The 23972-nt window shown below is 39.1% G+C and overlaps 1 protein-coding gene across 1 annotated transcript; it reads left to right on the top strand.

Moving 5' to 3' along the window:
- Positions 1-255: 255 nt before the first annotated feature.
- LOC124264107 (nuclear receptor subfamily 4 group A member 2-like) lies at positions 256-22232 on the top strand. The gene is given in 11 exon segments (XM_046698833.1): positions 256-271; positions 9095-9255; positions 11514-12307; positions 13510-13548; positions 13550-13694; positions 14358-14487; positions 16281-16351; positions 16354-16443; positions 17019-17221; positions 18437-18615; positions 19282-22232. Coding segments are annotated over 11 exon segments (2088 nt in total). The 3' UTR covers positions 19542-22232.
- Positions 22233-23972: the final 1740 nt, after the last annotated feature.

Here is a 23972-nt window from a genome sequence, read left to right as displayed (position 1 = left end):
AAGTGTTGGCTCATTGGGAATGGCGAGCACTGTCCGCCACCTGCATTACAAGTGGCAAGTTAAAGAGTCCGGACATCGTCTCTCCTCTTGACCCTCATCCGTTCATGAAAGAAGCTCAAAAGTGACTACAAGCTTCAGTATTACCTCTGTTGAAACTTTGTGAAGGTTTACAACAACCTTCTGATATATCTCACGCCATTGTCTGCCAAATTTCAAGGGAAGAAACTGATAACAGTGACGCGCCACAAACTCGACATGTATGAGAACGGAAGTAGGTTTGTGGCGTGTTCCTCTTCCTTGTTTGCTCCGAATCGGCAACCGCTTCCCATGAGTGCTTGATAAGACCGGGTATATCTCCCTAGGATATAATGCAGGTTCCCCTATCGGGACCCTTCTGCCCCTAACGAGCGGCCGCGGTTGACATCAGCTCTGAAAAACACATACATCGTTGGTAAATTGACCATCCAGGCAGATACGAATACTTATCAGAGACCCTCTCGGATTCCTGTTCAGGGGCTGGGTTGGCAGACGGAGCCGGGTGTTCTGTCTTAGGCGTTCATATCGGCTTGTTACTGCCCCTCTGCACTTGAACAATCACTAGTTGATGAAGCATTGGTTGTAAGTAGATCCTGGCATCGGTGCCTAGGTTGAAGTTGCTGGTCCAAGACATGCGACCGTCTCGTCCGTCTCCCCACAACGCGCAGCATCACCGTGCTGCGGTGCGCGATAAAAATATGGCCCTGGGTCTAACTTAAGGCCTGTGCTTACGTCACAGGTTTGAAAGTGACGTCACTGGAAGCGGGAATAGATTTCCTATTGTTGTTGAAGTCGTCACTCGGCCTCCGTATTGCCATATTGATTAACCTACCATGCACGTCAAAACCCCAGTACGGAAGCAGAGTTACATAGGTCCTTGCGCTGAGATCGATTCTTCGCCGTGACGTCGGAATTTCTGATGCCGTCTCGCGCTCAGCGTGTAATTATGACGTCAGTAGGATTCTAAATTTAACTGATCTGGATGCAAATGGACTGCGCCGCAGTGAATATAGAAATCCATTGTGTCTAAGAGACGTCAGATTAGTCAGGGACTTCGCTAATGAGGAATTTGTTGTTGTCCGAAATAGTAAATGGACGTTATGTAAACAACGCCCTCTGTGGTACAAGCTTCATTTAGATTAACAATTTCTCAGATCAACGTCAAACGGACAACCCGCATGTCTATATAACTGGCGGCAGTGATACGGCGCCTCATCACCGATGTCTTTGTAAGATGAGGACGGTTTCTGGTTGACTTCCAATGCTGGTTCATTGTTTCTCTTGAAATGAAACTTTCCCTATTAGATTTCTCATGGCAGAGGTCAATGCGCATTCCCAGTGTCGTATTAAATCAGTAATTGTCGTAGCAGTGGTAGTGGTCGTAAGATGGACTTGCATGAAAAAGGTTTTTTTTGATTTTAAAAATAAATGTGTATTTTCTTTTCTTTTTTAAGTTTCATTCTCTTTATTATTCTTCATACTTCTGGAACTTCACGTATGTTATTTGTTTTCGATTTATGCATTATTATTACTTTTAATAACTCTTGAAACACTAACATGAAATGAAATGAACCTAAGATGATCATTTTGCAGAAAGATTTATGATGCAAATGTTTAAGAATATTTATACAAAATTGATATTAAAACGAATCTGGAATTATGAAGTGGAGAAGAATGAGCAAAATTTCAACCATATACAAACCGTGCATACCCATTCTCATATCATCTGTCATACCATGCCTTTATCAAATACTCGTTGGATATGAGACTTAAAGAAATACAATGCATAAATGATAGGTTCACCATTCACAACAGAAACTTTGGATTTTCCTGGATCAATGAGACGCCATATTGGTAATACGAGAGGAGGCTTGGATCTGCCATCTCACTAGAAGAAATCAGCGTTCCAACGTTATAAATACCCTGGTATATATACTTAAAATTGCTTGATAGGAAAATGTCTAATATCTGTCGTCTAAGTATGTCAGTTTCAATTTAATGTTTTAGAAAACATTTATATTAATATACATGAATATATTTAACAGTGTTATTTCGTTTAGGTTGATAAATAAATACATACGATTTAAAAAACGAGATATTTTGATGTTCGAAAAACATCTTTTAAATGATGAAAATTGTTATAGTGTAGTGTATTTCTATATATAATTTACACGATATGAATGGCTATAAGGTTTTAACGAGTCATTCGTGGAACAAAATGTGTAGAAAATAATACCGTTTTAGTAGTTATTATAATAACTCGAAGGTTCAGATAAAGTTAAATTCTACTTGAAAAATATTTTTAGATATTATTTTGGACCCTCCCTCAGGGGAACCTTGATAGCAATACTGTCACGTATAAACAAATCACCGGCAACAACGTTCTTGAGAGGCGGTCAATCATGGTCATCTTGCCAGGAAATTATTATTTTTCAACAACAGACAGTGAGAAAGTAACAATCGTCTTAATTACACCCTTGAGAAAATGTCATACTCACTCCAACTTTTAGGTCTTCCAATATCAAGACAATAACCATATTTTTTTTACATACGTTTGAAATTGATCTAAAAATAACAGGTTAAGTAAAAGTGACATGATCATATTAATAACCATGAGAAGTCTCTGCTAAACATTATTTTTTTACTTTTAAATTTTAGCTTAAACTTGTATCAATCTGTTACAGAAATTTACTACATGTTTTAATTTTATTTGAACTTTATATTATTTAAATGCGTGAAATGTATGAGCATTTTAGGGCGAACATTGTGGTTCCTAAAGACGGAACGCATCTCAAAATAAAATGTTCCTACGCGCCTACGCGATAAATATAAGTTTGTAAACAATCGTTCCCCGACATGCCGTGCTTTGGGGAACAGCTGTTTATCAGAATGGGAGAAATGAAGCAAGGTTTCCAAACAATATCGCCTCACCCGCCGCACGTGCAGACCTCCTTGCACGCACAGGGTAGTCTGCATCCACCGAAATTTAAAATACTTTTTTTACACAATATCTAGAAAGTGTGATTCACATTGACATCGCCGCAGGAAAGGTCATTGTGACACACGGCTGTCTACCCCGAATATGCTTGTTTATTTTAGGGTTCTAAAATGTTTATTGTTCCGGTACACGTGACGTTATTTTCAGAAAATGACGGGTATTTTTAAGCATATTTATAAAAAGAACGAGCCATGTTTCATTCATGTAATGAAATTAAAAAATGTCACCTCGATTTTTCACACAAAGTGTTTCGATTAATCCTGTGTGTTTTTATATAAGTAATTGTGCAATTCAGTGTAGGAAAATGACCGATAAAATTTCAAAGCAAATTAAACCACTTTCGAAATTTTTCACACCATGCATTTTGATAAAATGTGTATGTGTTAAAAAATTATAAAAGTTGATTAGTTATCAGTTGAACTAAATAGAGATCCATCCGTAAAATTTTAATCCATCCACTCACCAGTACAGAATCATCATCGTCCTGGGTTGAATTTATTCCCACTTTCCAGTTCCGGATTCACGGCCTGTTTCGTACATTGTCACATACGGTCACTAATACAAATTATATCCAATGTAAGAAATGTTGGAAGGGGTTGTTAATAAACAAACACGAACGAAATCCGGGCAAGTAAACATAAACAAATCGCAGTGAAACCTGAGAACCCTTGGCTGGTGCAGGTAAAATGTTAGGACTTATTTATGACATCCAAACAACATAAACTAAACATAAACACGTCTTTGATGTGAATCACAAGTAGAATATTCACACAATGAAAGCCAACAAGAACTGGTACTGCATATATTCCTGAATACGCATGATTCAGACTCTCAAATGTCGCCGATAGCCATTTTGTAGTGGCATTTGCTGTATCGGAAAGGTCGTGTGTTACAAGAAGTACCATACCGTCCCCACTACCATCCGCTGTATACTGATATTCTATCATTGACATTTTCCTATCAATTTTTCCAATTAAAGATTCAGAAGTGAGCGAGTTTGTCTGATTTCCCAAGAATGTTAATAGTATTGAAAGGTTTCAGGACCTACACAGCCCACCATGGTCAAGAATGGGCCTGGAATTCATGGTGTAGTGTCTTTCTGATCGCAAATGTCAGGGTGGTATTTTGAACTCCAGGTTCTGCCATGGAATATCTTGTTGTAGGAGAAGGTCTCCCTTGGTTTCGGCTGGCATTCTCAGACTTTTGAAAGGTGACAAAATGTCATGAAATGGTTGGTGATATTTTGAAGGCTTATATATATCATGAACTATACATATAGCGGCACAGTTGTCGAGAGCGGGAGAGCTGCTTGCACTATTAATGAAGGCTTGGATTAGGATTTACTAGCGTTAAAGCTAACAGCGGTTCATTCAGAAAAAACTGTTTGGGATTTATGAAATACAATAGATGAAGCTGTTTTCATCGTGTTGCCATGGTGAATCGTCTGGATAGAGGATACTTTGTTATCTGCCCAGCTGTCTTGACCAACTGGATGAAATCATAAAAAGACGAAAAATATGTTTTTTGTTAATTCAAATATGAAAATCTGCAGTATTATGACAGAGCTAAGGGACACCGGAGGCTCTGGAATACGGTTGAGCTATCAAATAGATGGAATGATGTCATTTTACACGTGCAATCAGGCAAGTGAAATGTACGTGTTTTTCCCAGGATGAAATCGACACTTGTGACTGTGAGGTTTGTATTACGCCACCTGGTGGCTGCTTTTATGAACTAAGTCTTGAAATCTAACAAACAATCTCATAGAACGCTATAGGATATTTATCTGTTTTTCTTTTCATATTGACAATGTTTGTGTGCAACCATTAGAAATTTGTTGCTGAAAATTCCGATTTCTTGAGACAGCATTTTCGTGAACATATTCATTTGCGCAATATATGTTCTCTGTTCCATTCTCCAGACCTTAGTGTCTTTAATGGTTGTAATATCAGATGTAAGGTGTAAATGTTTGAAAATATTGACGTAAGCACAGGGCAACCGCTTGAATAAATTAACGTATACAAGATCATTTTCACAAATCATTTGATTTGATATATTTAAGTATAACCTTTTCATCCTTTTCTAATATGCACGATAATCTCAAGCAATAGGAAAATTAATTGTTGTTGCTGCGATATGCTTGAAATTGATATAATATTTTCTATTCTATTCGCATCAGTATCATGACACTACATGCCTAACTACATATACGAATCATGTCGAGATTCAGAAGAAACATGTATAGTTAACAAAGTATGTCGACTTTACTGATAACGATGTGCATACGCCCAAGCCACAGACACTAAACGGTTAAACTAAAGCGACTATCAGATACTATGATTATGATAATAACTATGATTGTATGTATACATTTACATATCTACAGGATCCGTGCTTGTTTTTGTAGTTTTGAAAGCGAGTCACCCTTCCTATTCGAGATCTGTGTGATTCTGAAATGTAAATACGGTCCTATTGAAAACAGTTCATCAGTTTGAATTGTTTCCGGCATGAAACGACCACACAAAAATATGACAACTTTGTGATAAAATCAGGGCGAGAAATTAAACAATGTAAGACCTTGATATGTAGATAGTTCAAAACAACGAGCAAAAAACATAGTTCCACTCGGTGCCCCTCAGGGCTTTGTTGACTCTTTATGCTCAAGTTTCATGTCAGGTTTGGAGCGTTCCCAGATGGATATACTCGCCCAATATCATTTACCATCATTACTATCCTGTTGTTTAAAATTCCCCCCCGATCACGAACGTAGATTTCACTGGCGGAGGAATACTCAGCGTAGACACAACTGACATGTTCGGTCATTCAGGGCGGGTAACTCTACAGCGAGAGCGGAAATGAGGGCGCTTGTTTCAGCCAGTTAGGTGACTAATGACCCTCTACTGGAAGTTCCAACTAGGGAGACGAGAACGATTATCCTGCCTAATTTTCGACAATCAAATCGTTAATAATTAATTGTAAACTGGTACATTTGTCATCGTTCCATATGTTATTTTCACCCTTGGCATTTCTCGAGGAAAATTGGCCCATGTGCAGTCGCAGTACAAAGTTTGTGTGTAGTTTGAACGCTTTGTAAAGAGAAGTCAGCGAAATGTCATCCTGTGTATAGGGACTTAACCAATACATCAAGCTATAAAACTTGCAACTGATAAGCCCACCGTTATGCTTTGAGATACGGGCGATGGCTAACGGGCATGCTAATTGAACGATTTAGAAAATTAGGTAGGATCCCGGCTTTCAAAATGAAATTCAGCACACAACATTTTACAAAGCCGTGCTGGGTAGTTTCAAACCTATCTGTCACTTCTATCTGACAGTGTGGTTCTTTTTTTCAAAACGAACCCATGTACATGAATAATGTTTCAAAAGCATTTCACGCATTTGAAAAAAAATGATTTTTTCACATTTATATAATTAAAATTCGCGATTAATGTTTGTATGAATTGATATTATTTAACCGATTGTGTAAATACTTCATTGATAAATTCTTTATCAAAGGCTGCTGGATTAGATTGTCATGAAAATGTGTATTCTGTCGTAGTAGTGATTCAAATCTGTGATGCAAGTTGCATCTGAAATAAATATACATAACAGAATAAAATAATGTTGTATTATGTCTTATTTTATAACATGGTGTGATGTTTATTCAGTTGCTCTGTTGGAATCAGATACTCATTGTCAGCGCCTGCTAAAAGGCAAACGCATGAGCGAAAGTAAAGTTTAAAATGTGTCCACACAATGATGTACAACATATTTAGGAACGAAGAGTAGGTTAATGCAAACGTGTATCCCATTCGTTTATTTTAATCTAATATGTATAAATATTTATAATGAATTCAAAGTTTCGAAAGTTGCCTGAGACTGCTAACTGTTACGACTTCGCGACTAACACATACACGGACTGAGGTAGCAATACGTTTGAGCTGAAACTGATAACAAACTTCATAAACCGAAGTAAAACTTCGAGCTCCGAATGGTCCATTGCATCGCCGGGCTTCTCGCCATATGGAACGTTGACAAATTGAAGTAGAGGTAATAGTGTCGAATTTCTCCAGGACGATATCGACTGCAGTGAATAACAAAGCTTCGTCCGGCCTTCTGATTGGTCGAAAACATAATAAGAGCAGTCAGGAGTTTTGCAAACTATTTACCAAGTTAGCTGCAAAATGAAATATAGGGCTTTGTTATCAACATTTTCATCCTACAATCCGACACAAACTGCAAATCAAGGTAAGGCTACCTACTTTAAAACGCTGAAGCAGTATTTTGTAGAATTTGAAGACAATTGATGACTAAAATATGTTGTCCGATAGTACAAGCATATGCTGCAGGCATGTGATGGGGACGGACCGCGTGAATGTTTGTTTTCACTGATAAACGAATGGCATGACTTACTGTTTACTTATGAAGCTTACATGTATATTAAAGTTTAATTCATTTTCGCGAAGTACTGTGGCTGTTTTAAATGTAATGATTGATAATTGATATTGAAAGGAATTGTGGTTTCAGGCTGTATTTATGTAACGGTGAAATACTATAATTTCGTTTAAATGGCATGAGAAGTAAGTTCTGCACGAGATTAATGTTCTTTTATTTAATACACCAAAAACCTATTAGGTATTACATTTGAAATTTGATTTCATCAGGTAATTAATCTGACTTTTGAATTTTAAATTATCACTGAACGTATGTGCGATTTTAACAAAAAACACAAAATTGTTTTGTTCGACAATGTAGAAGCGTGAATCGCACGCCTGGTGTTAATGTTTTGTATTGTTAAACGTCATCAACTTGATGTTTTTCACATCTTCTTCAGATGTATTTTACAGTTTGTATTTTCTTACGTTAGTATAATACAACGTTAAAAGCCAGGAAATTTTATTGTTTGTTCACTGTAAGGTTCTAACCTGAAGGATACACTTCGCTGACGGTATGTTACACGCACTTGTTTAGTTGGTATATCACTTGGAAATCTACTTGTCTACAATATCTACGAAAACCCCTCTTATTTCAGCATATTTACTTTTCATGTTGGTTCTTTCACATATTGTTTGGACATTGGCCATGACTATTTCCCTACTAGCAGAATGCGGTGTTTTTGGTATATATTTTAAAAATATTAATTATTCATATTTCTATTCTGCGTGTACTCAAGTCTTCTCCGCTATTAACATGCAGTTTGTTTTTAGAGCGACTACTTCGCCATCATCATTTTCCGACAGTCGTTTAAACTGCTCATTCAATTGAACAATTGAAAATTGAACTTGACCCCGGATTTATATTTAGTGTTGACACTCATTAATGTGGCACCCGTCGATGCCATTCGTGGTTTGCTGGGGTAGCCTATAACCCGCCCACCCGCGCGTGAGGCGCCTCCTGTAATGTTCTCGTGGTTTATAAATGAGGAATCATTCAGACGAGAAACTCCGTTCACCGTGGTAGTGAATCTCACAAGATCTTCCGTCAGGCGGGTTGTTTTAAGCTTGCCCCAGGTTAACTTGGTGGCTCGGCTCTCGGTGAAACTCTCACTGGACTATCATTTGTCATAAGCTACCATTGTGCTATGTTCTCTTCCGAGTTACATTGACTCTCTGTTGAAACTTCCGTCTCGGACCAGGTAAACATTAAGCCTCTCGTTCAAATTCGAATTTCAATTCTGATATATTATTAATTTTGTTACGTTTTCAAATTTATCTCTTTCGAGAACATTTTCCCCCTACCTTTTAGAATCCCTTACTTTTGTTTGTTTTATTATATTTATTCCATTTAATTCGATTACAAAATATTCCTTTTTTTGGTTTGTTTTCGGTGTTTGAAATTTGAATTTCTAAATTTACTAAATTACAACCCTGATACCGTCTCATTTTCTCTTCAGCTACCCAACGCATATTGATATTTGTAGGCTCATGTTGTAATACACATCCTGATCTAAAACTTCGCTGGCGAGTGGTTGATTAGCATGAGGCGATAATATTGGATTTGGAATATCGTCTTAGAAACATACTAGTTCCATTCCTTCACTCGTCGCCGTTGATGTTGCAGGTCTCTCGACGGAGGTGCCCCGAACCTCCCCACCCTTAGCGCCACCCACCCCGGTGTCAGCCACATACCAACTCCCGTCCCCACAGACGGGCCGAGATTCTACCCCCGGGACGACAACCACAGCAAGCCTTGAGAAGCCAATGCTTCTTCTACAGTCCCAGGTACGTTCCTCACTTTCTTCACATTCCTCACTTTCTTCACATCCGTCACTGAACATGTTCTTCATCCCGCACAGAGTGTACGTTCGTATCATAATTTGAACATGATGTCAGTGACGTTAACACCGTGTCATCTGTAATCTGATGTAGTACACATAAACGCGTTATATAATTGAAATCTGTTAGTGACATAGTTCTAGTCGTATAAGCTTTAAGAACGTACAATGTAAAAACTGACAAATCTTTAAGTCACTATAACGCTACTATTTGAATATCAGCTAAGGACACATGTGTACATATACGATCTGCCGATGTACTTTTATGTACATGTACCGTACCCTATAACACACAGAATAAAGAGATGAGAACAGAAGCATATAGTTTGAACCTGACCCGAATACAACGCTGACTTAACGAGTTTGAGAAATGTCGACACAACTAAGTATCGCTATTGTTGTGTCGCCTTGAATAGAATCATGTAATCTACTACGGCAACAGGGTAACGGCGTCGGCCGATTTTATTTAAAATTGTATTTTGGTTTAATGAAGAGGAATATATCGAACTTGGTTGATAACACTTAAGGGTCACATTCATGCAAGTCGTTTACTCTCGCACATGTAGGCTGTGCATATTTAGGTTGAAGTACAGACGTACAAGCTTCACATGTCCATTCGCAGATCAGATCGTTGATCAGTTTGATCAGTGATTTTGTCGGGTCTGTTTCGTTTGTCTCACGTTTTCGGCACATTTAAATTTTTTAATTGTTCAATTTAGTGACAATTACGTAGCTGATATACAATCAGAAATATTCATACATTACATATATTTTATCAAAACATAACGCTGTATATCAATCTGAATCTAATAAATGCAAATATCTTGTTTCTGCATAACATTCACGTTGGACGGAAAAAATAACCATGTATTTTCATTTTGCAAAGTGAATGTTATGAATCATATAACTGAGTCAACCAAAATTGTTAACATTTGTTTAAAATGAATAACGAGAACACAATTACGAATGGTGCAAATCTGATTAAGGCATTCTTTTTTATATAAACATTACTTATTCATAGTCTCATACACGGGCAATTGTCCATTCATTGCGCACTTTCGTCACGTGCCTTGGGTGTTCATTACTCGAGAGCGTAAGTTGCAATATGTCTTTATCGCAGAAACCAAATAGACGAAGTAATCTAGTGAACGGATAATTGCTGTTTATTGTATTTGCGGTAGCAATATGGCCTATCATAAGCTGTGAATCACTGAAGTCTGTTTATAAGACGGTTTCTCGTTTCCTGTTTTAATGAGACCACTTTATTATTCATAGGACCTAAACGTCACACACGAGAGGGTTCCAACAGATTAACAGTGCTTAGTTCCTTCTGCCTATAAAATGGACTTTTGCCCAGTTAAAATTATGTTGATACAGCTCGTGTCAGAGTTGACCCCAATCACCACACATGGCGTGACGCACGTGTCGCACGTGCATCGCTGTCATCAGAACAACACGTCTCCTTTGATTGGTTGGTATGAACAGATTGACTAAATGTCATGGATACCTGTCCAATCATAAGTGCCGTTGGTTGTGGCTATTTCTAACCTCGCTTTTACAACCGATACCCTGCTTTGAGCAGTTCATTGCTATTCTTTAACATATGGCAGGGGTCCGCCAAGGACTATTCCTTATTCAACGATTATTCTCCACATTCGCAATCATCGTTTATCGCCGATGGCATCTTGATAATTTGTCAAGTGAAAAACCGCGACTGATGTTGCGGTAATGAATACCGCATGTCTTTTAGAATTTGGTTTTACACTTGTATTCATATCGGCAAAGTGATTCATGATTGAATCTTTTTATGCATTTGAAAAGTCATTTGCAATTCGCCCAATTTGATCACTCCAATCACTTAATTGTTAGTTCCTATGTTGGTCTCATACTTGATTAGAATATGACATTATTAAGTCAATTGATCAGGCTGTCATCTAAAACCGTTAAGCAAGCAGGTTTAATTCAGGATTACCCGTTAACGTTTTAAACATCTCTCAACGGATGAAAAGGAAGCTGTATTTTTAATACCGGTTTGTGCTGTACGTAAATAAATTAAAAGCAAGGAAAATTATATTTGTTCAATCGACAAACCGCAGAATTGATTTGGATTGTAAGAGGCTGCTCTTCTTAACTCGAGATATCACGAGTGTCAAATATATTCCCGTCTGTTGTCTGAATGATGCATTTTTTTCATTTATATTTCAGAGTAACTACGATTCCTCGCCTGGGATGGGAGGAAGCCATTTTGGTGGGGTGACATATTCCGGAAGTGTTACTCCCCCAACAACAATGGCGGATATAGGGGTATTCTCAGCCTCGTTCTCGCTACCGCTTCATGATTTTCAATCGGACCCGGTGTATGCAAATGAGGACATATCTACGGAGACGTTTGCACCCGGATTTGAAGGGAGCCAGTCTAGTCTTGTCGGGTACCAGTCAGATGACCACACGCCTCAGTCAACCTCCACCTACCCGAACACGTACAGCTTTGAAGGCAACTTCGCGCTCCAACAGAGAGATACGACCAAACCGTCGACCTACAGTCTATACTCTGAGCATTCGTCATTAGCGCATGAAAAGTATGGAACCGCATCAGTGCCATATGAAGAGGGTTTCCAAGCTTTTGGTGGTAGTGACACAGAATATTATCAGCAAAGGTTCTTGGAAAACCAGAAACCCTTCATGAAACAGTCGTACACTGACAGCACAGATATCTTCACACAGTCGCACATGAACTTTTCTGAGCTGGACCATAAACAAGCCCTGTATCATACGGGTTATGATGGTACTAGTCCGTATAGTACGGAAACGCCAGCATATCCAGCATTCTCGTCGCCATTCTATGGAAGCCAAGGGGTGACAAGAACGAACTCAAATTTCACCTTTTCCAGCCGTACTGTGCCTAATACCTATAGGGGAGATATTAGTATTCAAATGAGTGGACAGCTTCTTCAGCGACGTCCTTCCCTCACCATACCAACTCCGCCAATATCTGATGGGTAAGTTGGAGCAATACAGTTCTATTTTACTGAGAGGTTGGGGTCAGCGTTCGAAATTAACGTCAGTCCTTAGGCCCGAAGCCGACTGAAGACCACTCGGGCCCATAGCTTTTGTTTTCTGCAGGTTCTTATAGCCGACAGCTTTTTCATCCCCAATAACTAAGAGTATTATTTCCATATTAAAATATAGGGTCTACACATTCTGATCAGGACTCACAGCGTCATGGTTCTGGGTCCTCAGGGCCTGCAGTTTTTCGGAGTTATGGGCAAACACTGGTTGGGGTAAACAATTTATTCCAACAACCGTACGCTGCCAGTATTAGATATTTCTTCCAAACATATGGAAAGGCGTTCCGCTTTACTCGACCGATTTAGACTCAATATTCCTTTTAATATAATATCCCATCATTTTCTAATGATCTACATAATTTGTTTGACTATTCACTAAAACAAAATGACCCCAAATTTGTCAACAATCAGTTATGACATCTTTTCTCAAATATACATCTTTGCTAAACACAAATCAGCTCGTATAAGGTGTTAAGTCTCACGAAGGTATCAAAATTATTTGTCACTCATATCTCCCACACCAACTCACGTGTCGACATCACGTAAACACTGTGGAAGAATTGGTCTGGACTGTGACCGCACGAATCATCTAGCAGCTTATTGTTTTGCTGGGCACTAAGAGGATAATGAAGCACCCAAGGCAATGTTAGGCGTCTCACAAGACATCCTTGACATAGAGCCATGTTGCTTCAGGCCACATTCTAATCATCAACGCCAACACAAGACGTGTCTTTACAAACAATAATATGGGCAGTACTGGAAGCTGCATTGCAGCAATCTTCATCATGTCAAAACAACAATTGCATTCTCTACAAGTTCCATACTTAATTAAATATTAAATTCAATACTGGTACATTTGGATAATTTTAATAGCCCCATTGTGTTAAGTTCTGTAACAAGTCATGTCTATATAAGGCGAAAGTATGGAAATGATGGAAATCAATAGTGAAGCTGGCGCACTTGTTTGTGGTTAATAATATATATATTCACTCTGCGATATCATGCCTGGTGGATTTTAAGTTCGAAATATATCCAACTTATTATTTTCCTGCAATATATATTATCTAAACGTTCTGGTTAGAAAATCGGAATTGAATGAATATTTTTTGTATAGGGTAATGCTTTCCTTGCAGCCTAGAAGTTCAGAAGTACCAGCTTCAGTCCCCTACTACTCCCCCCTACCCCAGGATCGTCTAGGTCGTCCCCACCCCGCGACCAGCCGACTAAGGAATGCCTACTATGTGCCGTGTGCGGGGACAACGCTGCGTGTCAGCACTATGGCGTTAGGACGTGCGAGGGCTGCAAGGGTTTCTTCAAGGTAACTGTTCAGATTGGGATAAGACATACTGTCGACCGCCTACCTGTCAGGATAATAACTGTGCTCGCCACAGCGACAATCCCGATACAACGTAATTAGTCGATGCCTGTGTGCGAAATCAGCAGAAGCTTGAAGCGCTCTTTCAATATCCTTTTGAATCCAGGTTGCTGAAAACGTTAGGGTCTGTTTGAAAACATAGTGCCTATTTGCTATACATTGTACTATGATTAGTACACACTTTTCATATTCACAAACAAGTTATGATGTTGATAAAACTTAGCTTTTTCACACAGTTTAGGGCAGTACTTGTTTGCATGAAAAGAGGAGCGTGGGTTTTGCAAAATAAGTCTGTCAACATCCACTAACTGTAAACAGGCAAGACAAAACACTGTTGATGTAGCCTTAGAGAAGAGGTATTGTCCCTCATTACTTGCTACAACAAATCCGGAGGCAGTGAGGCACCTTGCGGGACTCCAGGTTGACGTAAAGCATACGTCACAGGCCAACCCCTACGCACAGGAAACCAATACAACGATGGTCCATGTCTGATCCCTCGGGTGTTACAGTTGTCTCGGCAAGACATGAACCATCTTTAATGTTGCCCATCATAAGCCACGTTCACGTTGTGTCCCTCAAACTGTAATGACTCTGTTTGCCTTGCAGCGCACAGTGCAGAAGAATGCTAAGTACGTATGCCTAGCAGACAAGAACTGCCCGGTGGACAAGAGGAGGAGGAACCGATGCCAGTTCTGTCGCTTTCAGAAATGCCTCGCCGTTGGCATGGTGAAGGAAGGTCAGTGGACCCAGAATGAGGATTCGCGTTCAATCATTCTTTTTATTGATCAACGTAACAGAAAAAACGCAGATTTCAAGGACTTGCGGAATGTAGGGCTCAATAGTCATAAACACTACAGATGTAGGTATCGATGGCCTGTCTCAGTTATTCGTGCCATACAAGAAGGTTTTATTGTGGATTGCAAGTGAAGCTTCAGAAACGCGTAAGGGTTTTTCCTGCAGGTCTAAATTGCCCTAAATATAAAGATACAAATCAACATCGTTTATTCACTTTGTGTGTGTGTGTGTGTGTGTGTGTGTGTGTGTGTGTGTGTGTGTGTGTGTGTGTGTGTGTGTGTGTGTGTGTGTTTGTTTGTTGAGTATATGGTTCAAATTCTGGGTTTGAAGGTATTGGAGAATATGGGACACACATATTGATTCTCATAAACATAGTTTCATACGCTTTGGTATCAAATCTGATTTGAATTGGACAAACGAAATCTTTTTGGTCTTATTTGTACATTTTTCAAACTGACCAAATGCAGTAAACCTCAAAATGAATGCTGGTTCGGTCTTCAGCATATGTGCGTCCTTATCATGAGAACGTATCGCTTAAATTACTGCAATAACACCAGCATCTGTTTTCTTAGATCGGAGAGGCTTTTATTCCAATGTAGACTTGATAGATCCGGCAGACTACGGTCTGATACACGTCCCGAGCGTTGAAATCAGCTCAGTCCTATCAATTTTCAAAGTTGTCTCTGTTTTGTCCATAAACATGTCTGAACATAGGACATGGGATTAGATACGAGGTTGGCTTGATTGTAGATGCACCTATCCCCAGTTGTTTCAGAAATCATAGGGATTCCTTTGGTCATAGTTTTTTCCCCGCCTTTTCTGTTGCCAGTTCTCACTCAGGGTGAAACACAACGTTGAGTTAACGGCTACATCGGAATAAAATATTTGGGCTATCTCGAAGAATGGGCAGACATTAAACGTTGTATCTATTTGTGCTAGTGGCATTTTCTTGTAAAATATTTACACTCTTTGTGACCCATCAAGTAGCTCTTGAGATAGTAAGAGGGAATTAATGAGTGTTTGCTCAAAGCACGAGCGTCAAGGAGGCCCTGTCATGTTCGTCTGTTACGCACGCGGGCACGTGCCCTGGGGCAGACGATACCTTGCGCATGTGGCGGCCATCTTGGGCTACTCGGCATTGCCCGGCTTGAATGAATCAGTGCCAGTTAGTTTGGCCAGTGAGAATACATATGGCTCTCTATATGCGTTATGAAGAACATATATTCGACCACTTTCCCCTCAGCCCTTCCTTATCTTCCCCAGATTATGGCCGTGTTTACATCGAATGGAAAGATTTATCACGAACACAACCCATTGTCCTGAAATTACCAAGTACTCTCAAACTAATAGTGAAATCATACAACATAAACTACTATTTTTCCCTACTTGTCGATACTCTTTGAAATAGTAAAAACCTTTCGTCCGTTTCATCTATTTATTGATTTTGAATTCATGCTTCGAGGTGTAGTATACATCTACCGATAGTAACCAATCATTGTCCTCGACTGTCAGTACTATTCACGCTACAAGAAACCACGAGATTATTAACGAGTTCTAACGTATGGTATATGGACCTTTGACATTTCCGTTAGGGTGATAAACCACGAAACAGCTCGTTAATGACGATTTAATGTTTGTAATAATTCACGATGAAGTTAACTGCATGTGTGTGTGTAGAACTGTAGAATATTTATACTTATTTATTTATTTTCAAATCAAATCCTTTTGTTTCAGTTGTGAGGACTGACAGTTTGAAGGGGCGACGTGGACGACTACCCTCCAAACCAAAGTCCCCCCAAGAAAGCCCCCCCCCTCCCCACCCGTCAGCCTAATAACTGCCTTGGTGCGCGCGCATGTTGATACATGCCCCGACATTCCAAATCTTGATTACAACAAGGTAGGTTTTTTAAACGTTTTAACAGTAAATTATGTTTTAAAGATAAATTATCCAACATTGTAAATCTAATTATTCTAGTGGTTTGTCCGTGGCTAAAAATATCTTTTTGGACAAAGCTTCACAATCTCGCGGTAGAACTTCACCACTTGTCGAAAATGGACTTTAGACTCCTCGGTTATGACGAACGCGGTATCAAAATTAATGCAGACGTCCCAGTGAACAACGAACCAAGAATAATAAACACCTCTTTTGAGTTCTTCTGCTATACATTCTAATATTCATGGGTGTAATATTGGCTAATTGTTACCCCCTGATGTAGCTCTCTATTATTTCAAATGTACGCAAATAGTCGTAGTCATGACCACATGGAGGAAATTGAGTTGTTATTTCCATCGTTACTAAACCCGACCCTTTTATCACTGTCATTACCTTCATATGATAGTGATATTGTTGAACGAATCCGAAATGGCGATTTGACTTGGACGAATATTCTAGGATTGCAGTTAAACATTATGGTAGTTCCTAAACGTGCACCTTGCCCCAGGCCCCAGTTGACGTCATGTCTCCCCTTACAGTACAAAGTCCCCACAGACGACGAAAGCCCGACCCCCCAGGACGACAGGATCCGTATGTTTTACGACATCCTCATCCAGTCTGTTGACGTACTCCGCGGATGGGCGGACAAGATCCCTGGATTTTCGGAACTCTGCAAGGAGGACCAGGAGCTTCTCTTCCAGTCTGCAACACTAGAGCTCTTTGTCCTCAGGACCGCATACAGGTAAGCAACTAGGTGGTGCTGAGTGGATGTGTGAGTGAAATTTTATAAGATCTTTACGATATTACACAACACAGGGGACACCATTCTACCAACAGATATATGTTTTTGGGAATCGAAGAATGGGCCTAACGTGTTGTAGCCATTCAGAAAAATGACCGTATGAAGCCATCCACAGACATGACATTTTGGAGACATAAAGAAAAATAGCCATCCACAGAAATGGCGTTTTGTACCCATAAAGAAAAATGACGTTTTGTAGCCGTCCACAGAAATGACATTTTGTAGCCATACAGAAAAATGACGTTTTGTAGCCGTCCACAGAAATGACATTTTGTAGCCATACATAAAAGGACGTTTTGTAGCCGTCCACAGAAATGACATTTTGTAGCCATACATAAAATGACGTTTTGTAGCCGTCCACAGAAATGACATTTTGTAGCCATACATAAAAAGGACGTTTTGTAGCCGTCCACAGAAATGACATGTTGTAGCCATACTTAAAATGACGTTTTGTAGCCGTCCACAGAAATGACATTTTGTAGCCATACATAAAAAGGACGTTTTGTAACCGTCCACAGAAATGACGTTTTGTAGCCATACAGAAAAATGACGTTTTGTAGCCGTCCACAGAAATGACATTTTGTAGCCATACAAAAAATGACGTTTTGTAGCCGTCCACAGAAATGACATTTTGGAGACGTACAGAATTCAACACTGCCATAGTGCCCATATCCTCACACGATTCAACAAATTACGGAAGATACAACTTGATCTGATTAATACTAACTTCATCTGCAGTAATAAACGAATGGTACTCGTATCCAATACATCACCATTGAATAATCATTTTTAATGTTTGTTTCATTTTAACCACTATTAACTAAATACTTCTTCTTTATTGCTCATAAATTGTATATATGCGTTTATCATACCCTTGCAACATTTCCCAGAAAGGCTAATTACACTTTGCTGTGTTTCGTCTTCGTAAGATGATGAGAATCATAAAGTAAGAATTCTTACAGAATTTCTGCCTGAAATTAGCATTTTTCTTCAAAGCAAACTAAACGTATAATTTGTAACATAATCTTCATATGAAAAACCATTTTACAAATTGGTCTTTACATACATATCAACCTCGTTTAATATCTGGCTGAATACACAACTAAAAGAAATACCTGTGCTTATTGATCTTATAACGAGCTGCTTTTCTCCCAGAATGCAACCCGGAGAAGACAAGATCGTGTTCGACAACGGGCTCGTGCTTCATCGTCTACAGTGCCTCAGAATGTTCGGTGACTGGATCAATTCGATTGTCGACTTTGGCCTCAGCCTCACTCGCATGACGCTAGACATCTCTTCACTCGCCTGCATGGCCGCACTCTCAATGGTAACCTGTAAGTATACATCCGCCATGTTACGTTTCACCCCGTACAATGTAACCTTATCAGCTGGAACTCTTTCATCTTCATGGCTTCATCACTTAAGCAATTTATCGGTTCCGGAATAACCCCGATAGTCACTATGGTTTAATATTGGCGCAGTGATTGTAGCGAAAAGTCCATAATTCAACGCGCATTCTATGGTTCAAAGAACAGATAAAGTTTCACTGATTTGATGTAACATAAAAGTACTTGAAACGAGTCATTACCAGGCAACTTAATACACGTTGATAGTAAGACTGTTGTTAATATGAACAGCCAGATTTAAAGCTTTTGGACTTATAGCTTTTGGTTGCATTTGCGCTGCGCCAAAGACCATTTAGCAGAAAACAATGGAAAACAATATGGCCCACTTACATATAGTAGTTTTAGTGCTAAAACTACAGTAACTCCCATTTTCCAACACAGACAGAATATGATCAAGGAAGTAAAACGTAATGTAGACAACATTAACGACTACGGATAAAACAAAATCTGATAATATAGCGCTTAACGTCTATAAACAACTTGACGTTAATATTATACGAAGGATAAACGTCATACGTAACACAGTTCGATGCATCCGGAGTATAGTGATGACATTTTTCAACCGCAATGACAATACCCTCTTCTTTATTTCAGTGCGACATGGCCTGAAGGAACCCAAAAAGATGGAGGACCTTCAAATGAAAATCATTGACTGTCTCCGCGATCATTGCACATATAACAGTGAAGCACAAAAGAAATCTCACTTTTTCTCGAGGATTCTCGGCAAGATTGCCGAACTCCGTTCGCTTAGTCGAGAGGGCCTACAACGCATGTTCTACTTCAAGCTGGAGGACGTGATACGAGCGCCCCCTATTATTGAAAACATGTATCTATCAAATCAACTTCCGTTTTAAGTCACGTGACCGGAAATGCCCCAAAGATGCCACCCCCCCACAGATTTGCTGACTTGACCCGGCTTACGTTTCCTTTCCTGCCTGATATTTCAAGGCGGTTTGCTGTCTAATTGGTGCAAAGACATTTTCTTTTAGTTTGAATTAGAGTTTGAATTTGTTGCGGTATATTTTACTAAATTGTGCAATAGTTTTCATTATGAATGCTACCTCTATCGTCTGGTACATGGAGTCAAAAGACCAAATTTAAAAAAGAGAAATATTTTTGAAAATGTCATCATTATTTTCATATCATATGTGTTTTGTGTAATGGAAAAAAGTATTTAGTTATATCCAGTTTCAATTGCGATTGTTTTATAAATATTATTAATCAAGTGTAAAGTATAGATTTATGAGAAAAAATTCATTCGAAAAAACACATTGGTGGTCTTGAAGGGGTTAGAGGCTAAATGTATTCATCCGCGCCAAATGTTTCAGTTCATAGGGAGCACATGCGACAAGTAGTGCGCAGGTCACGTGATTTCAGTATCTTCTGGGTCTAGTATTTTTTTAAACATTTTAATGATAGACGTATTTGTTTCCGTATGATTCTTTTAATAATGTTAAATGTTTTCAATCTCCCAAGGTGTAGTTTTATAATGCTTGTGACATTGTTGATGAAATATAGTGCCGCTTTAGTGATGGCTGTGAATTGTCGCGGACCAACATACTTATGTATTACTACGCCAGGATGTGAGTGCGATCTAGTCAAAACGAGGCAGCAAAGCATAATGGGATTAAAGGAAAGTCGAGAAATTCATAAACTTTACTATCAATATTAGTTAACCAAAATCTATAATTATATCATTCTTAAACAATTCTGTTCTAAAATAACGACACAAAATTCTACCCCAGTGACTTACGAAATCTTTCTATCTTACGCTTTGAACTAAAAAGCCAAATCGCGAAACGAAATAATTTGGAGTAAATGTTCTGTCAACAAATCTTAAAGGTTTCTGCCAAAACTTGTACCACGAACCAAAGAATATATTACTTAATGCCTCGTTTTTCCACGCTGCATTATTAGCGTTTATTCCGTTATGAAATATTGTGATAGAAAACGTACTTAACTGACTCATAATAATCTATTTTTGTTGCATATTATCGCCAAGCGACTCGAGCAAAGGGACATGACTCTATTAATAATTAACGCCGCCATTTTTTCCCGGCATCGGCCACATTAAGCGTTTAAGCCACGGTGTCTTCCTTCAAGTAGAGTCCTCATGTATAATTGACCAGCTAAACTTTTCGCTCGAATGAAATAAGAAACTTTGGGGTCTTATAACGCTTGGGCAAAATGTGGTACATTTCACTGCATAATTCATGGAGCGGTTCTTGTTAAAGAATCGTACGACTGAAATCCTAGAGAAACGTGTTCGTTGGGCGGTTTCGTCATACGTGTTTGTGGGGCGTTGTACATATTGTATTTGAGTGTAAAAGAGCTAAATATAAGTGTGAAAGAGGTACTTAGAATATATCGTCTCCAAACAGACAAAAGGGTTACTCTGTACTGAGTAATAGAAGATCTGCAATATGGATTGTACCCATGTAAAATGACGTTTTCCCCACTGTCATACGTTTGGAGGCATATACATATACATATATACATATATATTTTACCTATTGTCAAAGAAAGATTTAATAATGCAACTCTTTGCATGATCCTGTCGATTTCTATTATATTTATATCCCACGATCAGATTTCTATTTTTACATCTTTGAATACAAAATACTTTAGGTTTGTAATTCCTAACTGTTTTAAGATCTAGTCGATTGATAGTATAGTATTTAGGGTTGGTTTTATACGTTTATACATGAATGTGAACATAACATTGGGATCATCTCAAAGGTTGATTGCTTCCCGTAGGCGGGGCATTGCCTTACAGTGCAAATGGAACCCCTAGACAGATTTCTACTTATTAGAGATTATTTATTCTTTGAGCTTTGAGATGATCCCTACTCTTTAATGAGAATGGATGAAGACGCAGTCATAATGTTGTTATATTTTAAGAAAAATTATTTATTTAAGTATAAAAGGGCTACTTACATTACTAACGTCAAGACCGGATATTGTGGTATGTAGTATACATTGAAGGGTGTTGCTAGGATACCACGACTTCCGGTAATGGCGGATGTTGTCAAGGTATCTTGATCATTCATTCCAACACCCGGGGAAGAGTTTATTTATTTACCTTTCGTAAGGAGTATGTACATAAAGCACTGAATGTGCATGTTGAGATCTCAATACGTACAAATGTACAAATTCTAGTCGTTAGTCGGTATATAGTCTTTGTGTTTGACACAGTTGTTTTTACAGTTTAGTCACGTGATGCAGTCGGTGCGCCGATTTGATGCGCACAGATCTGTGTAATTGTCTACGTGAATTACCTTAATTTCCATATTTGTATTGCCCGGTAATGGATTGTTAAATCTTGACATTTTACACTGTTTTCCATGACAAAGAATCGAAATTTAATGTACTTTGTATATTTGCACAAGAAATTAATGTAGTGTTTGGTCGTGACTTGTTTAATTTGTCAGTTTCTTATCACCTTTATATGCTGACTGTTTAAGCAAAGCTTAAACGCGAAAAATCTCTCCTCGAAAATGATTTTTGTACAGAGATCTGGAGCTAAATAAAATGCCTAAATACTTCGTTTGTTTCTGGTCTGTTTTGTGAACACTGATGTGTGCGCGTTAGTTTGTGAGTTGAGTATAACTCGGAGCACGGTTTCCATTACATACGGACATGTCAGCTTTACTGAAGAACATCCGTAGTGATGTACGCAATGTGTACGTGCGTGTTTGTGTGCGTTTGGTGCGTGTGTTTGTGTGTGTGGCGTAAGTACGTGTGTTTATGTGGTGTGTGTGGCATGTGCGAGTATGTGTGACGTGTGTATCTGTGGTGTGTGACATGTGTGCTTGCGTCTTGATGTGCTGTGTGTGTGTTGCAAATATGTATGTGTGGCATGTGTGTGTGTTTGTGTTTGACACTCACCGCCTGCGTGGAAACGCACTAGCGCCGACATTATTCCAGTTGCTGCAGGACAGCTTAAATGGGTAAATACCCAAGTGGCAAAGACTTAAGATGTTCGCCTCTCTTGTAAATCCCACATTCACCGCTTGCCTAGAAACGCACTATAGCTAGCACAGACAGTATTCCAGATACTTCACGGCGGGGCAGCTTATATGGATAAACACCCAAGTGGCACAGGCCTAAGACGTAAAACGTAAAACCCACAGGCATGATGAGTGAGTGAATGAGTGATGAGTGGGTTTACACCACTTTCAGCAATATTCCTGTGGTTGTCAAGGCAGGGCAAACCGGAAATGGTCTCCAAGTTAGCCATGTGAGGAATCAAACATGGACCTTCGTTGTGACAAAAGAGCGCCTTAACCGCTTGACTACCTAGTCGACCCATAATTGCACGAGGGACAATCTACTAGCGGTTCCAACAGATCACGAACACAACTTCGCATGAATTGAGGCACACTTGAATAATGGCCAAAGCGCCCCATGGACCCAATTTTCGATTACATGTACGTGTTGAGGTAATAATTTTAAAGAGAAGCTAATGAAGTACCTATTGCACTCATTAGGAAAGTTCGTCATGCCCATAGTTCGTTATATCAGAAGCAGTAACATTAAACAGCCCGATAATTCCGAAATAGTTTACTTGTACCGTACGTTTCGGTGTTAAATTCCATGATTTCCGTTGATGATGATGATGATGATGATGGTGGTGATGATGATGATATCGGTTATTTCGGAAAGACCTTAAATAATAACTTCGAGATAAGCGGGATGGGCATTTGTATAACCCGCGTGTCAATAACCTTGGGCAACTGTATTATTCACATGATGATGATAATGATAATGATGATGATGATGATATCGGTTATTTCGGAAAGACGTTATAAGATAACTTCGAGACAAGGGGGATGGGCATTTGTATGCCCCGCGTGTATAACCTTGGGCACCAACAACGGTATTATTCACACCTTGTCTGTCACCCCAGCTTCAAAGTAGTGGCACCCTGACATTGACGTGAATGCGTCGCCATAGCAACCATGCCATGACATCAGCCGGCGCTTTTCTATGTCACTTACCCTTAGGATGTTTATGCCAATGGTTCTCGTGTGAACATTACTAGACTTGCCACGTGGCAATGGATTTGAGGGGCATGTTTGTATCGGTTCTTACCCTCAGCAGCCTCTTGCCGTTTGTGTTCAAAATGGGAATTTACAGGCAATGAAATGAAACGAAAAATACCGTTCACTAAATAGAACAAAAACAAAATACGAAATAATAGATTTGTCAAGGAATTAATAAAATGTGACTTTAATACACGATGTAATATACCATACACGGCATTCGAATATAACGGTTTCATA

This window comes from Haliotis rubra, unplaced genomic scaffold (assembly GCF_003918875.1).
Source record: "Haliotis rubra isolate DU_JTF1 unplaced genomic scaffold, ASM391887v1 Scf91, whole genome shotgun sequence".
Taxonomy (NCBI): Eukaryota; Metazoa; Mollusca; class Gastropoda; order Lepetellida; family Haliotidae; genus Haliotis; species Haliotis rubra.
The sequence above is the reverse complement of the archived record's forward strand: the minus strand, read 5'-3'. Positions and strand labels throughout refer to the sequence as shown.